Source organism: Cyprinus carpio, chromosome A3 (genome assembly GCF_018340385.1).
Source record: "Cyprinus carpio isolate SPL01 chromosome A3, ASM1834038v1, whole genome shotgun sequence".
NCBI lineage: Eukaryota > Metazoa > Chordata > Actinopteri > Cypriniformes > Cyprinidae > Cyprinus > Cyprinus carpio.
In genome coordinates, this window is record NC_056574.1 from 24,083,485 (window position 1) to 24,101,760 (window position 18,276).

At 36.6% G+C, this 18,276-nt stretch overlaps 1 protein-coding gene across 1 annotated transcript; it reads right to left on the reverse strand.

The window, feature by feature from the left end:
* Positions 1-289: 289 nt before the first annotated feature.
* Positions 290-17,917, reverse strand: LOC109076392 (somatostatin receptor type 5-like). The gene is made up of 3 exons (XM_042725440.1): positions 17,779-17,917; positions 13,560-13,856; positions 290-2,257 (listed from the first exon to the last, which is right to left on the reverse strand). Exon 3 carries the CDS (start codon positions 2,212-2,214, stop codon positions 778-780), a length of 1,437 nt encoding a protein of 478 aa, XP_042581374.1. The 5' UTR covers positions 2,215-2,257; positions 13,560-13,856; positions 17,779-17,917; the 3' UTR covers positions 290-777.
* Positions 17,918-18,276: the final 359 nt, after the last annotated feature.

Consider the following 18,276-nt stretch of genomic DNA (forward strand, 5'->3'; position numbering starts at 1 on the left):
TGGTTTTAAAACTGACAGTCGTATCATGTTGAATATTTTGTGTATTTTTTTTTAAATGCCAATAAATAAGAACAGAACTGACAGGCAGCACAAAACCGTAAAATATGACAATGTGTATGTATAGTTTGAAGACCTGTTTGTAACAGATTTTACATTTACAATTAGTGTACAATACTTTTACAAAGGCAAAAAGCACATACAAATATATTCAGAGAAAGCTACAAGCTGAAAACTACAAGGACACCTGTTTAGTTACACAAAATCTTCTCCAATTTGTAAAAAAAAAAACTTTTATCACATGATAATATGCTACAATCTCACCAAGTATGTTCACATGCACAGTTATAATCGAGCAAAAGTGCATGTAAATGTACTTGGTGATCTAGTTCCCAGTCCTAGCCATGGATTCATTGCATTGCTTAAATCTCCTACACAAATTTAGAAAAAGGCACATAGATGCTTCACATATTGTGATGCTTCACATATTGTGATGCTGGTCCCATATAGGTACGGATACATTGGAATGCTGTGGATGACCCTTGTTTTGATTTGCCAAGTCCTATAAATAAGGCAAAATTCATTGTGACTTTTCAAACTGTGTTTCCAGATTGTATACTACCATACTATAAAGTCTAATTACTAGGAGAACATTTCATAGTAAATTCAGACATGAAGACGAGTTGATAAACTTCAGGAGAGGCAATAACTACAAACTGAACAGAGCTCAGGGAGGCATGTACAATAATACTGATTTTCCAGCTGACACAAATCACAAGTTTACAAGTAGCTGATCTCCAGTGAGGTGTTCTTTTCCACCGGTTCCTCTGGCAGTGTTTTCACATTCCCATTTTTAGCCCCATTCAGCAGGGTTGCAGCAGGTCCAAAGCCTGGTCCTTTACCAAGAACATCCACGCCCGTGCCTCTCCTGTCTGGAGAACATGTCTCAGAAACCCCTGTACCCGAGGGTCTCTCTAAGAAAAGCGCTCGTGTACTTTCAGGTTGTCCGCTTACATTTGCGCTCTGAGTAATCCTGCAGATTTCTGTCATCTCCGTCACTTCCTCCCTGTACTCTTCCTCTTCCTCATCTTCTTCATCTCTCACTGCTCTTCTAAGGCTTTCCCTGGGCATCAGCACTCTTCTTCCTTCCTCTTGATTCTGCTGCTCGGTGGGCTCGTGGTTCTCGACCCTTCGAGATGAACGGCACAGAGCCTTTCGAAATCCCCGCTTGAAGTTGTCCGAAAGGAAGCCGTACACAATAGGGTTAGCGCAGCTGTTAGCGTAAGACAATACCACCACAAAAAGATGCAGACCTTGGGGCTCATCACGCAGCGATTCCACCAGGTTTATGATGTTGAGGGCGTAAAACGGCATCCAGCAGAAAACAAACACAGCCACTACTATCACCACCATTCGCGTGACTTTGCGCTCCGATTTGCGCCGTTTGGTTGAAGTGGCATGAACCTTCTTTCCCGAGCTGCGAATTTTGATTACAATTAGGAGATAGCACATGCAGATGACTAGCAAGGGAAAGAAAAAGCCAACTGTGGAGGTGTAGATTATAAATGCTGCTCCCCAGATGTTGGCTGGCTCTGGCCATATGATGTTGCAGATGCCTCCTTCCCGCTGCACATTTGCAAAAATCACCACAGGCAAGACTACCAAAAAGGAGACCGCCCAGATTGTTCCATTCACTGCCTTGGCCACCTGTGGTCGCCTCCATTTAGAGGACCGAATAGGATGAACCACGGCCAGGTAGCGATCAATGCTCATCACGGTGAGGCAGAAAATGCTGGTGAACTGGTTAATGCCATCAACGGTCATGACCAACCTGCACGTGAATGAGCCAAAGGGCCAGGAGTGCATTGCGTTCTGCACGGCGAGGAACGGAAGGCCCAGCATGAAAAGCTCATCGGCTATAGCCAGATTCAGGATGTAGATGTTGGTCACTGACTCTGTCTTGGAGTAGTGCAGGACGATGTGAATGACCAATGAGTTTCCTCCCAGGCCAACGATGCAGACAATGATGTAAATAAGAGGAATGAGGATTCCTGCCATGCTTGTTCCTGCTCGGCTCCCTGCATCTCTCCCATTAGTGCAGTTTGAAGTATTGAGGAAGCAAGTGTCATTGAGCATGCTCTCATTAAGGAGGAAACCAATGGAGCCATTGCCCCATAAGCCCAGCACAGCAGAAGCGTCTACTGAGGTCAGCTCCATCTCAGTCTCTTTCCGTCACTGGCTTCAGCTGGGGGCCATTGTCCTGCACAGAGAACAACCACAAACTCATTTCTTTCTCAATGCACTCTCACATTCAATAAATGCATAATCTACAGACAAAAGCACCATTGTTAGAAAGTTTTTTACACTGTTTTTGCAAATCTGAATCTAACACACAATAGACTAGACCAGTGGTTCTCAACCTTTCTGACTCCAACAGCCAAGACAATATTTAACAGCCCACATTTATTTAATGCCAGACATGACAAAGATGCCTTTTAAATTTCATTAAAACATGACATTTTCTTTACATTTTTTTTTAATATTTTAAACATAAAGTAACCTAAATAATGATTACTTTATGTCTATTGGATAACATATAAAAAAAGACTAAAACATTAATTAAAGTAAAATTAAAAACAATAAAGTACATACAAGTACACACAGGATTGCTGTAACAAGACCTAAAAAATCAAATTCACTGTGAGCAGGGAACGTGCTTCGCAGGAGGGGGCAGGTGTTGAATGAAACTTGGAGTAGTGGGAAAATTGGTCTACGCAGACCTCTGTGCTGCAGTGGAAAAAAATTTTGAGAGCTCAGTGCATGGTGCATTTTCATCAGAAAGAGAAATATGTTCAGATCTTGTTTTTTAACATTAAATTAAAGCACAAATTACAAAATAGTATTATTTATTTATTATTATTTTTTTTTAAATATTTTATTTCATTTTTCTATTTGCCACCTTTGAAATTTACTTTCCAGAGGCGCCCTGGTTGGGAACCACTTATCAAATGACATGAAAAGGGATAGCAGAGAACAATTCACCGTAAAAACACTCACATGGCTCACAGAGTTTTGGATGGTGTTATTTTGGTCCCTTAGGCAATCAGGCATGCCAATTATCCTGTGTATGTGAGATGCCCAATAAAGAAAACTCTGCATCAGCAGTACTTTGCTAAACCATTAGAATGGCAGCGTTTCAAAACATTAGCACTGCATATATTTGAAATATGGAAAAACAAATATGAACAATGCCAATTAAACTGTAAAGCAAATCATAATAGGACAGATGAAAGGCTTGCTATACTGGGAATAGTAATATAAAATACATACTTAATTAACATAATTAATGCTCCATATGTCTTTGTTGAAATGGAAAAGCTTTGTATATAAGATATTCACACCTGCCTCTCTCCATTTATATTTCATTTCTCTTTCTCACTCTTTCTGTCTCCTTCCCAATTACATCCAGAAGCAGAGAATAGGGAAGATAAATTGACTCTAGACCACTGTGGAAGTCAAACAAAGAGGCAGGTGAAAACATGCAGAGAAGAACTGCCATCATCATGTTCTATATAGGTTTAATGACATCTAGACTCAGATATGACCATAAATTAATTAAGTTTAATTAAAGTTGTGGATAAAATGGAAGATATTGCACACCAGCAAACTTTTTGATTAAAAAACAACTGTTGAAAGTTGTAACGTCATTGACTTTTACTGTACTTCATTATTTGAAGCTAGCTGCTATTGAACAGAGAAGACAATGTTTGGAAATATTTAAGAATGAAGGCAGCTAATGATGTTACATGAATGAAAGCCAATTCATTATGAAAATATCTATAGAGTTACAAAGATTTGTCCCCTAAAAACAGATGAAAGTAGTATTCATTGTCAGTGCAATGTTGAAATGGGGGAAAAATGAATGCAGAATAGAATAAAAGTGTAAGTCGAACAAAGAGAATAATAAGTGAAAAGAGATAAAAGCAAGAGAAGAAAGGCTGTGATCTTTTAAGTCTATGACATTCATGTGGCCCCACACTCCTAATCTTAATGATTAAATAGCTATCCAAACCATCAAAAACATTTTTCTGGCTCCGGTTTTGCTTAAAAAAATTCTCATATGATCAAATGATTGAATTCGTTAAGACTAAGTATGCAAGCAATGCTTTCTGCAGTATTTTAAAGTTAATTGGTTCTTTTAAAGGAACATGAATCAGAGGAGAAAACCTTTGTCTTTTTAAGCTTTAAATTGCACCACATTCTGATTTTGTAGTATAATAGAGACACCATTACTAGTAGTCAGTAGTTCTAACAGTATATTTTAAAGCTTTAATGCCCACCATTTACATGATCTCTGTATTATTTAAATGGAGTTTGACAGCCCATTATGCCATAAATGGTGTGATTTTTGCTGTTCTATGCGCTCACAAGCATTTTTTTTCATTGGAAGAAATTGCATGTCAAGCATTAATGCTCGTATGATAGCAGCTCACATCGTGTGAGAGGAATTACAAGCCAAACCAAGTACACACTGGTTTCCATGTTTTATGGGGACGTAATGGTTTAACTGTACAAACTGTATTTTCTATTCCCTTACCCTAACCATACCCTAAACCTATCCCTCACACAACACTTTCTGCAGTTTTAGATTTTCAAAAAAAATTGTCTAGTATGATTTTTAAGCTGTTTTTCTCATAGGGACCAAAAATGTCCCCACAAAGTCAAAATTTACTGGTATTATATCCCTGTGGGGACATTTGGTCCCAATAATGTAGGGAATACCAGATACACACACAAACTCAAATAGACAACTTTTGTTCTCTGCTCTATACCAAATCATTCGCACAGTTGAGTTTTTATTTTCTTTTTCTGTCTGAAACAATAGGAGCATCATTGACAACTCTGACCTCTATGTTTAGCGCAAAAGCTCACACAATTTCCACCTTGCAGTACAAACTGCTTTGACACAATTATCAGGTTAACGTATGGAAGGGCTCACAACCTCACAAGAATCTGAACTCTCACAGTGTACGCCTGGCTTTAGACTCAGAAGTCATTTTAAAATCACTTAACATGAGCTTAATATATAATTAGATTTTTTTTTTTTTTTCAAAACTGAGAAAGATACTTTTTTTTAAAGGCTTTGGACAATGGTGAGAGCAATGCATAATTCATCATTCAACACTGGGCCCATCTCCCTGTACTTTTCTTCTCTCCTTCCATCTCATTACTTTGTAGACAGAGGCTTGTTTGGCTCCGAGAGGTCAGTATTGTTTGAACAGATGCTCACTTTAATCTGTCTTCTCTCACCCACGGACCCATGGGAGCTATTCATGCATTGAGTGGTTCATCTGATTATATGGTATTTGTTCCTGGGACAAGTGCTAGATAAGAACAGTGATGTCTGTATACTACAGCCAACAAAACCATCAATTAATGAAAGACACAATTTAATTTAATATATTGGTTTTGAGAGATGTTTGACTCAGTGCACTAGGGCTGGACAATTAATATAATTTTCACAATTAGCTAATTGCTAAAATTGTAAATTACATCATTCCATTTTCATCTATTCTCATCATTCCAAAATGTTTACAGCATGTTTACTTACAGTGCTAACCAATCACAGACACCTTTGTTGTATACGGATGAATGTGAGGGCCCATCAAAAGGCTTTTAAATGAGTCTTAAAGCCTATCAATAATGACAACTGGTCCTAATGAATGGGTTTTTAGCAGTCTGATCCATAGAAGCATGTTTAATGTATCCTTTCTATAAATTTAGAGATGAACATTATCAGAAAAGCCCAAAAATGATTCTAGTTCCTTCACTGATTAGAAAAGGAGAATACATCATGTAGCAAACTTAAAAATCATATCAATGACTGTTAAAGCACTGATTCGGAGCAAAATAACCTCAGACAGTTTGCTGCATCTGCTGTTTTTAGCAAAGGTGAAGATGGATCATCTAATCACAGATTTCAAGTGTGCTGACAGCCGAGTTAATTGTAGATTTTTAGAGGGGCTGAGATGAAAGACAGGGGGTCTAGCAATGCCACTGCCTGACACTTTAGGACCAAAGTGAAAAGCATTGGCAGTAATCTGATTTGATACATGTTATACCGCTCGCTTTTAAAGTAGATGATGTTACACCAATCAAACTGCAAGTGTTCCTGAGACTGCAGAATGTGGTGCATGTATTGTCGTCTCAAATGGTCACATACAGCTTTACTGATTACATTCTCTTAAAAAACAAAAGCTGTCACTGGGGTTGTACTCTTTCAAAAGGCACTAATATGTACCATTTAAGTACTACCTTTAGGGGACCAATATGCCCCCTTTAGTGGTAAACAAGGTACAAAAGTGCATATTTTAAAGGGATACCGCCCCAGTAACAGCATTTGTACCTTTCTTTCTGACAGTGTATAATGGAATGAGATCATTGAAATTACCGCCTAAAATAATTTAATGTACATTTTATTACAAGGGGAAAAATATTTATGTAATCATGCAGCTTCCATGTTCTGAATGACTTTATCTTCATTAGCCTGACTGACTTTAAAAGGACAAACTCTATATGCTCTAATTGTATTTGATAACAGCATGCTCCTCATCAGTGAAGAAATCCAATCACCACTATTTTTTTTGACACCTGATTCTGTGGGGGTAGCATGAGTGGCCCTTAGCCTCTTTGATATGTCAGTTCTTTGACACAGAGTTTTGCCAGCATTTGCACTGAAAGTATTTGCATCAATCATTGATTAATTCAAACTTGTTTTGGATAGATGACTAAAAAAAGATCCTAGAAGTGCCATTTAAAAAGAGAAACATAAAATCACATTTATTATAATGTGAATGAAGGTGAAAGCAATCATTTCTGTTGTGAACTTTTCTGTTGCCATTTTCAGGTCAGACATAATCACTTCTATGATTAAATATGCTCGCAACTTAACGCAGGTATGCAAGACACACAATAACAGTCAACGTAACTTAGTAAAAAAAAGAATGCTGTAGAATTACCTAACCTCTGTATTACAAATGATTACTTTTACAGTTCATTGCACTCCATTTGTGAGGATTTGATTGCTTTACTCGAATAAATGGAGATTAATTCACCTATAGACCGAGAACAACAGATACAGTATGACTCATTTATGTGGGTCTGAATTGATCTCAAATGAATTAGCAGGTATTTATTAGCTGAAAAGCAGAACTTATGTTTTACAACCATAACAACCTAATCAACAGCAAAAACAAAATAACTACTTGGACATATTAAAGTTATCCTTTTTTCTTGAGGTTTCTTTTCTGTCTTTCCCTGCAAGAGTATGTCTCGTATCATTCTGTTAAGGACATACAAACATTAGCACATCTGCAGTGATTATAACTGTCTGATTAAGTAAAATATCAAATATGAAGTGGAGTTTATGACAATCATTACTGTCTAGTAATATACTTTAACTTGTCTCCCTTCTTCAGCATGGAAGTAACTTAATGTGGTCTTTCCATGTCTGTTAAGTTCACAACACCATAGGGTGTCCCATTTGTCATGTTATGAATCATTTTGAGCTCACAAGTCCCCCCAGCCCTTTGCGGCTGCTCTGTGTCCTCAATGTGCACCTTTGCTGAACCTGCAGTGTTATGCACTGCACAGCAAACTACAAACCCACAGTCTCTCTGGCATTAAGTCACCGAAGTGTCAGTCAGAAAAGGACTACAAGGGATGCTTTTGCATCAGTGTAAAAATTATTAGTTTACATTAAAGTATTTCCTTGTGCATGGATACAATATTTACAAAAAAAAAATTCTATTTGCATGTTTTCCTAGAAGCAAAGGCCCTGCTTGATATTGCCTCATTAATAAAGAACATTTCAGTTCCCGAACAAATACAAAAGCATTATGCAGACAATGAGAGACTAACACAACATCTTGTGTTGAGTTTTTGAAAAACGCTTATTTGTCACTTGATTATCACTTTGATAAGTGATAATCACTTATCACTTGGTGTCATTGTGTCACATTATTCATAAATATTATAAAATTGCATTGATCAACATTTAAATAAGCCAAATTACAGCACAAAGGGGTTTTTATGTTGTCATTTTATTTAAACTGTATTTTAAATCTGGTTGGAGCCTATGTGTTATGCAACACCAACTGAAGAAAGAAATAATGACTAAAATGTTAATTTAATAATTAATTTAATTTAAAATTGTTCATTTGAAATCCCTCTGACTTCAGTTAGATTAATGAGATCTGACTTCTAGAGATTACAATTAATTTGATGGCAACAACAACAACAAAAAATAAATAAATAATAACATTAAATGAATGGTAATGGGAAACGGACAAAGTTACAGACAGGTGATCTCTCAACTCAGTAAAACAAAACTGCTGAGAAACGTCTGATGAATATTACTCAAGCTCGCCTATGAATGTTTTATAAACCCCTGCTATGCGGTGTCACCTTTGCATTCTGTTTTAAATATTCTTCTCCATGTCCCCATCAGCTAATCAGATCATTGGCCCTTGCAGCTCATATCAGCAGTAAATCTGCTCTTTGGTGAGGTTTGCCAGATTCAGTCATATTCAGGCATGTGCACAGGTAGGGGCTCAACCTGTGCAGAGCACATGCCCTTTTTGCCGAAGTGCCCATTTTTTTTCCCAATAAATCAATTATAATGGTCACCCTTTATGTCTGTCTGTCTGTTTTACAACTATTTAGTTAATGAAAGGTATTAAAAAAGAGCTTGTGACTAAATCTTGTTGGATCCGCTCAAACTGTCAGTTAAACCTCATAACTCCACCCCCTCTATCTTAACTGAATGAACTGAAGTTCCACAGCAGCAGAACGAAGTCTTGCAAGGGTAAATAAGATCTTGTTGTTTGAATAAGTACATCATTTTCTTTACACAAGAAACATATGTCTATAGCCCTTTTTCAGTTTCAGCACATGCCCCTCAAAAGGTCTGTGCATGACCCTGGTCACATTAAGTTGTACACATCCGTCTCATACAGTGTACATATCACATGAAGATGTTTGATCCCCAAAACTCTAATTATACACCTATGATTAAGATAATGATTTTACTTCAAAATGTCAGAATACACACACTTCTTTTTCTGTGTCAAAGTCAATGCATTGTTTGTTTACATTTCTTAAAGGGGTCATCGGATGCCCATTTTCAAACAATTGATATGGTTCTTTAGGGTCTTAATGAAAAGTCTGTAATATAGTTTGGCTAAAATTTCTCAATGTAAAACAACACCATTTTACCCTGTCTACAGCGCTGTTTTATTGCATTCCGCTTTAAATGCTAATGAGCTCTGCTCGCCCCGGCCCTCTCTTCCAAGCACTTTAAAGAAACCGTTTACATGTCATTCAGACTGCTAATGACATGATCTGTTAAAAAAATCAGTGTTACTGGGTACTGGCATTGTTATTGCACAGATGCAAGTAAATCTACAATTTGTGTCACTGCCACAGGCATGAATACATTCATATTAAAGTAGATCACATAACACGTGTTAAAGGTTTGCTGCCCATTTACAGCTAAAGTCTATGTTTGTGCTGATGAGCAGCAAGGACATAATAATATAATATAGTTCCAAACCTTGATTTCTTTCTGGGACTGTTGAAAAAGCTTGTGTGATCAAACAGTTCAAACATTTTATATATATATATATATATATATATATATATATATATATATATATATATATATATATAAATAAATTACCTTTTGTTTTTCGCAGCAGTAAGTCGGTCATTCAGGTTTGGAACAACATGAGGGTGAATGAATGCCTACAGAATTTACATTTTTGGGCAAACTTTAAGTGAATGATGTCTTGCACTCGTCTCATACATTTTGGACAACGAATTTCTGCAACTATTCCAGTCATTCAAGATACAGTATATATATATGTATGGTGTATGTTGCCCACAATTCTTATGTTGGTGCTCAGAGAACCTTGTTTTTGTTTGAATTGGGTTTTGTGAGAAGCACTGTTATACTTTTTTTTTTAAATTACTACCCCAAAGCTGTGGTAACCAATCTTTACTAGTCCTGAGAGAGATTATGTCACTCCCTGCAAGCTGGTTCAGAATCAGCTCTTGTGAAATGGGTTAGGTCTTATGGGTCACACATTCGCTGTTCATGCCTGCCAGACTGTTTCTAAACAGAGGGGCTTCTGATCTCTCAAAGACTTGCAATCTCCACTCAGAGCTTAGTAGCACCAAAAAACAACACACTTATCACCCCTGAAATGCTGCAGACTTAAAACACAGACTTAAAGACAGCAGAAGTCACACAGCAGGAGACCTTCTCAAACACAAATCCCTCCATATTACCAGATCAAACTCACCTGCATACTTCTGCTTACCTAAACTGATCTGCTTAGCTCCTCCCCTGATAACAGCAAATATCTCTGACCTGTTTGAAACAATCCCAGCCTACATTCAAGCTTTGCCTTGAAGTCATCAAGAGACATACAATCACCTGGGCACAGTTACGCTCTTTCAACGTCAAAAGCTGACGTCCTTGCCATTATTTCTACCTCTCTGAGAATAAGCAAGTCTTTAAATAGCAGCCCTGCATTTAATCAGCCACTCACGATTCAAAAGGAATGAAGAAGCTTGCCTTCTGTCAGAACATTGATATTGGAGACTGAGGCTGCAGCAGTTTGATCTATGCATCACTACTTGCCAATCATTTTTTTAAACTGAATCATATCTTAAATTTGATGCATCATATATATAGCATATATACATTTGATGAATACCTATCTATCTATCTATCTATCTATCTATCTATCTATATATATATATATATATATATATATATATATATATATATATATATATATATGATGCGTAAAAATATGTGTGATTCATCAAATTTATATTACTGAATAATATATATACAGTGCTGTCCAAAATCTTAGGCACATTAGTATTTTCACCCCAAAAAAAGGGTTTTATCTTTTGCTGTAGTTTGTGAGTAGAAAAAAATCAGTTTACATTTCCAAATATTCGTTTAGCCATTAATTTTAATAATAATCTAGTGAGATTTCTGAATGCACAAGCAGTCTGACAACAGCCGGTGCTCCACATGGAGATCTGATCTCACCATCATCAAATCTGTCTGTGATTACATGAAGAAACAGATGAAACTGAGACAAACTAAATCCAGAAGATTTTTCGAAATTTCGAATATTCGTCGAATTAAAAAAACCCCACATTCGAATGCAAAACCGTTGCATTCGAATTTTAGGTCTGCGTCAGCCGTCAGGCAGCCATATCAGTGGCGCACGAAATGCGACGACGACGATGTAAGTGTCATTGTATTTTAATGCATTAGTTAGCCTATCCAGTTGAACCCACTAGATGCGGCGCTGGTACATTGTTCATTCAATACATTGTGGAAAACGAGAGCATCAGTGTGGAGAAGATGTTGTTTATGTCAAAACCGAAACCAAGCCGTTCACACAGAACACATATTTATCACATTTTCTAGAGGGGCATCTATCAGCGTTGCACTCGCGTCTAGCACAAGAGAGCAGCATGTTTAGAAAGCCATGTCAAATTAATGTAAGGTCAACTTTTAAAAAACATGTCTCAAGACTTTATGGTAGTTTTCCCCCATCCCACTGTATCTCATGTTTTTTTAATGAAGAAAGTAGCCTACTCTTTGTGATTGGTTTTCGGTCCTTTGTATTAAAATATACATACATGCATGGTGCTGTTTTTTTTTTCTAATTGTTTAAGCAACTTCATTAGTTATATATTGTGTATAAACACTATTTTAAACATTATGTACTTTTTTTCAAAGATAGATGTGTTATTTTATTATGCTTTGAAGAAACGTGCATAATATTTTGCGCGATGCGCCCTCTTGTGGCCTCAGGAGAGAAGCCAAGAGCCCCCCCACCCCCAAACTGAAATTATGCCTTTTAAATTCAAATATAAATCGAATTTTGATAATATTTAAGTAGAAAATTTGAATGTAGTTTTTCAGTCGTTTTCACAGCCCTACGGTAAAGTGTATGCTGCATGTGGGTGGAACAGTTGGAGCAGTGTTGGGATGGAGAGAGGCATGTGATGAGACCATGCAGCACCACTGTTACTCACACAGTCACACTCTCACTGAGAAAAGTTGAAAGTCTACTGACAGAGGTGCTGACCTGTTCTGTGGGTAAAAATAAAACATAATAAACTAACACACTTGATGCACCCAGACATGTTTGTGAGAGTCTTGCGAACACAGCGGGTGTGATGTGTATTGCATCGCATTATTAGACCACATGCAACATACAACAATGCAAGAATGTGAAAATCTCAAGACATTAATATGAAACATTATGCTCCACAGTCTTGTGGAATGGACAGGTATATCTGGAGACAATTTGGGTTTGATTTGAAGAGTCAGGTTGTCAGGACTGTCAGCTAAGGGGGAACAGGACTAGTGAGAAGCTGTTAATTAGACAGTGAAGGGGGGCACATATTTATCACTCCTGCCCTCCCACTCTCATTCTGTCTCTCTCTACCCCTATATTCCTTTTTCAATCAGTCTCTCTCTGTTTAATCCATGGAAGAAGACAGACTATGGATACCTGCTAGTCAGGCTAAACCATAACTTTTGTCCATAACTAAACTACTTAACATAGAAAGACTATACAAATGGCACATTAATTTTAGCAGCAACAAATATTTGCAATGCTAAGGTTTTGAATTATCGGTCTGTGAATGATACTGGTCAAGATGTAGTCTCCACAGCAGAGCCAGTTCACCAGTTACACTATGTATGCTGTCAAAACTGACACATCTCGCTTGAGAGTTGAGCAGGCTGGGTCTTTTGGCTCACTGTATGCCTGCCTTTTTTGCCAGATGCTTCTTCTCTGTGAACAGCACTGGCTCTCATAGTCATGAGTTCAATTTTCTCCAAGAGCTAGGTGCAATCTCTTATTTTATTTTTTTATTTTTAAACCTTATTTTGTATAATATTCTTGGAAAAGGTACAATTAATTTACAAACATGTTTCTAAACAGACTACTAATAACTAAATTGTAAATGTGAGTAAGTAAAACTGGATTGAGAATTACCATGTTGTTCACACCATTTAGGATCAATGATAAACCAGTAAGTATATTTAAAAACAGTAAGTATATTTACATAGTCTTTTTTAACCACCTTTGTCTACAAGACGGTTGCTAGAATGAAGACTTTACTAGGATGTTACCAAGTAACAATTACGCTCTAATAACACTAAGTAATTAGTGTAAATAGCACCTGTGCTTTACCTGTCTTGCTAATATCCCGTTTACATGAGAAGCAGCGGTGTTTACTGCAGTCACGAATGAGCCTGGAATAGAATCTGACATCACACACAACACTTATCTACATCAGTCTTGTCCTGATATTTATTATTAGATATTGTTCGAACAGTTTAAACAGAATGAATATCCATAACTCTTTATACACTGACCGAAGACTATTAATAAACTACAAGGTTAATCTGCTGCGGACAGAGCCCCCCCAAAATTGCGCTTTGCAAAGTTTCCTACCTTACACCAATATTTGCCGACCAACTCGCTCCTGCTAACTGGGAATGTGCCAAACTGGAGACTGTCCGTGGTGATATTTGTAACTTAATTAAGAGATAAATCAGCTTTTCCTGGACGAGCTGTTTGTCGCGCGCTCCGGAGATGCGGTGAGCGCGAGAGAAACTCTCATATCTGTGGAGTCCTGAAGATTGCATTACTCAATGCTCCATCACTCCCCTGTAACCAGGTAACGGCTCTTCCGCGAGCACACGCCAAAGGAAGGTAGGCGTGGTATAAATAACTCCGGTACCCGTCAGCCTGTGTGTGTGTGTGTGTGTGTGTGTGTGAGAGAGATAGAAAAAAAAATCTTTAGTGCACAATACTGGACAGATCATTTCCGTTAATGACCCCGAATGTGAAGCGTCAGATTTTTCTCTCAGGCAAAACAAGGACAATGTATTATACAGCTGGTGCCATGTTTCACAGAACAATGTGAATCCCTTAAGTAAACTTTTTTACAGCTTTTGAATTGTGACGTGCTTTTTTTCTTTACAAGAAATTATTATGCGCAATATAAACCTTATTTCAACAATAATTGTATCTGTGCATTTCTAAACAAACATATATATATATATATATATATATATATATATATATATATATATATATATATACATTATGAGATTACATTTAGTTAAGCAGAATATAGATCTTATTTGGGAAATTATGTTCAAGATGTGGTAATTGAATATAGTAAAAGCCTCAGGGAACAGATTTGTATTGTTTACATTTAAATATTGACAGTGTCTGACCTGTAATTTACTCTTCTGATATATGCAAGTATTAAGATATGCAATAAGATATACAATTATTCTTACATAATCACTTTTACATCACTTTTTTTAGTCACTTTAAAATAACTATAAAAAAATTCCCTTATAATTTTGAATTTCTTCTTGAAAACACCAGGTTCATAATGTAATGACTGATATAGATCCTAAATGAGCTATTTGGGATCAAAAAGGATGAATCTGTGATACCTAGATCAGCTGTCAGCCACGTGAGAGTAAGAGAGCCATCAGACTGAATGACTGATTCGCTCAAGAGGTTAAAAATAAAAGGATTTTCACTGAACAGTCATACCATATAATGCATGCACAAGAAAACACTCTCACTGAGTGTTTGGATGGTTGGACACTTTAAAAGCACGTTACCAGGTAAGAATGGAAAGGTTGCTCTTTCAATAATTCTGTCAATTTCACCTTCAAATTTTGGCTTTATTACAAGAACTTCTGGTAAGCTTATGTTTTAAAATATAAAAAAAAAAAAAAAAAAAAAACTAATAATAATTGCTCAATTAAATGCTGTACCAAAAAAAAAAAAAAAAAACTTTAATTTTGTGTTCCAAATCAAAAAGAGATTGGCCTTTAAAAATAATTGTTGTAAATGTAATTGCTATGTTATAACCAAATCTTGGATTCAATCTTTTTGTCAACATGTTTTCTTTCAATTAGCAGAGGTTTTGTATTTCTTTTTAGAAAAAAATTGATCATAGGCTTTATTGGTCTGTACTTATGCACCTTTGTTTTTGAGTAAAAAACATATGTACGTATTGTTTTGTGGATAATTTTGGCAAAAGTCACTCAAAAATTGAGCATATGCTCAGATCAATGAGGCTTATGATCAATCGGTTTTAAATTCAATATTTGGTAATAATATAGCAAAATGATACATTTTAAAGCAATTTTTTTTTTTTAATTTTGGATGCCAGTCGTATTTGCATATCTTTGAAAAAAGCTAGTAAGTTATTTTAGGAAAAAGAAAATCCTCTCTGGGTCAAAATGGCCAGAACACAACACAAGGGTTAAAGATTTAGATGTGCTGTTTAGCAACCCTAGTGAATGTATGGGAAGATTGCTTCTTTTCCTTAGTAAGCAAGCTAAAACTGGTCCCACTCTGATCAAGATTATGTCACAGAATGCAGGAAATCAATAGCTCATTACTTACACTTGACTTAGGGATCCCTGCCTTGTTTATTTGCCATATCTATGGCATTTCAAAACTGTTGATGACTTAACAGCAAATCCCAGAGGTGCTCTCTGAGAATCCATCAAACCCTGGGCAACCATAAACAACCATCCATGCCAATTTAACCATACTCTCTCTGCCATAAAAAATGAGCTCCATTAGTGGCTTGTCTGAGTGTTAGTTCAGAGGTAGACTGACCATCTTGTGTATCCGAATGGCTGAGTTTGTGAGCCCATTCCCACAGTGTGCTAAAGGTCATTGCTTAGGTGCACTGGCTGCTTCTGTGCCTGCATCATTAAGCCAGCATGGGGCTTGTAAATGTCAACAAGTATGAATCCCCAAGCGCTCTGCTATGCTTCAGAGCACCATCCTTTGTGTCAAACCGGCCCCACTGTATTCACTGAGTGGGTCTATTGGCTTGCAAACACTGACAATGGGCTGATTTCCAATTTAACCAGGACTGATTATTAATTTGTCTAACTGGTTGTGTATTAAATTGATTGGCAGGTCAAGGCGATAAAAAAAAACAAAAAAAAACACAGATTTCCTCTTTAGGTAACTGCTTGTTAGTGTAACTTACGCCTCCGTTATATCAGATCCGTCAGCCTGCCTTTAGGCTATGTGATGATTTCTGATACGATTCCAGCAGATATGACTGTTGAATGCCTCCTGTCTAAGTCAGTTGACACACTTAATGGCCAGTCTAGCGTTTCCCACAAATAATTGTCATCTGGGTCACAGTCTAAACTGCCCGCAGTAACAGTCTTATGTATACGGTGTGGAAGGTACTTATTGCTTTTGGCCAGAAATAATCATTTTCAGCTATTGTTTATGGTGTTATAGAGGCTGCATTTGAAGGCTATAGAGGCTATTGAATTATTCTAGCTATACACGGCTGTTAGGGTCATGACCTCATTGTGACATCCCTTGTGGTTTAAGCATGGATAATTTATTAACCCTAATTTTGATTTATGACTTGCTCTGAATTCAGAATAAAAAGTTTATTCAGAATAAAGCTTTAGAAACAAGTATGGCTAAAAATGTGTAAAGATAAAGCAATAATCTTGCATAAAACAAATTTACTTTCATGTTATAAATGTCTTTGGTGACAGGCAATTTCTTTTTTTTTCACACACATTGCACACAGAACAGAAAGTGGTCATGAAACTGTAAAGGAGAAAAGAGAGGTTGATAAAAAAATAATTTGATTTCAAAGAGAATTTTTTCCTCTTCACTTGTTTGATCAGCCCATATAACACAATTGACTGAGAAAGAGAGTCTGAGAAAATGTAGTTCAAAGAACTTTCAAATAACAAATACACTCTTAAAAATAAAGGTGCTTCATGATGCCATAGAAGAACCTTTTTGTCTCACAAAAGACACTTTTCTGTTTCACAAAAGGTTCTTTGTGGTGAAAGAAGGTTCTTCTGATTAAAAAAAGGTAAGAAAGAGATGGTTCTTTAAAGAACCTTTGACTGAAAGGTTCTTTGTGGAACCAAAAATGGTTCTTCTGTGGCTTTGCTTGAAGAATCTTTTGAAGCATTTTTATTTTTAAGAGTGTACTGTATGCGTACAATCATTGCATATGTTGCAACTAGAGGTGCAAAACTGTGCATCATTAACATTGTATGTGAGATGTACTTTAAATGAAATAAATAGGAAATGACAGCACATTACCGTTGGTGATTATTTGTTTTTGGCAACACATAAAATGACCATGCTATACATGCTGGTAATTTTACACATTGATGTAATTAATTAAAATAGAAATATACATGTAACATAAGTCATTTTAGTTGTCTCTTAAATACATTATTTCATTGACAGTATGCTGTAAAGGGTGAGCAATTTTAAAGGTTTAGTCTGGACAAAACAACATGAAATTACATCAACTGTTTTGATGTATTTCCTGCTGAAATAGGAAGCATGGACGGGACCTTATAAAAGAGAGCTTGTTCCTTGAAATAGCAAATAAGCTTTAGCTATGAAAGTAAGGAGTTAATATCTACTGTACAAGGTGTGTGTGTGCATGTTAAAGTAATTTTAAAATATGACAAAAGTTATAGTTTGCCTGCAGACAAGTGTATATGACAAAATATTGCTACCCCAAACACATACAATATATACAACCCCACATGTCCGTCAATTAGTGTCTAAATGTTCGCAGTCTTTATCTGGGTTCATATACACAAAAGCAATGGATTGATCTCACCAGTGTTGTTTATGTCCTGAGTGATACATAATGCACAAAACTGTGCACAAAATAATCCAATTCCCTCATAGACTCCCTTGATACTTCAAACTCCACACATAAGGACTGGACACTTCAGATGGAGTGTGTTGGAGACAAGCTCACTGAATATATAAACCTCCTGTTTACATTGTAGTTTGGTTGTGGGCTGAAAATGGTCACATGGCAGGAAGTCCCCTTGTCATGTGACAGGAATTATTAGTACATATATAAACTTATTTATATAATTTGTGTCATTGGCAGCCTGCTGTTTGATTACAGGTAGGGTGAAATTCTCATTTTAGAGAGCATTTGATTGTGTTAGTCATCAATAGTTTTCCCCAGAACAGAAAAATTTGACATTTTCAACACTATTTGCTAAAAGGTCATTTAGAATCAACACAAACACTTGAAACATAAGCCAAAAAACTCAAACTTTTATGTCATGGGGTCTTTGCTGTGCAACTTTCTAGGCTTATG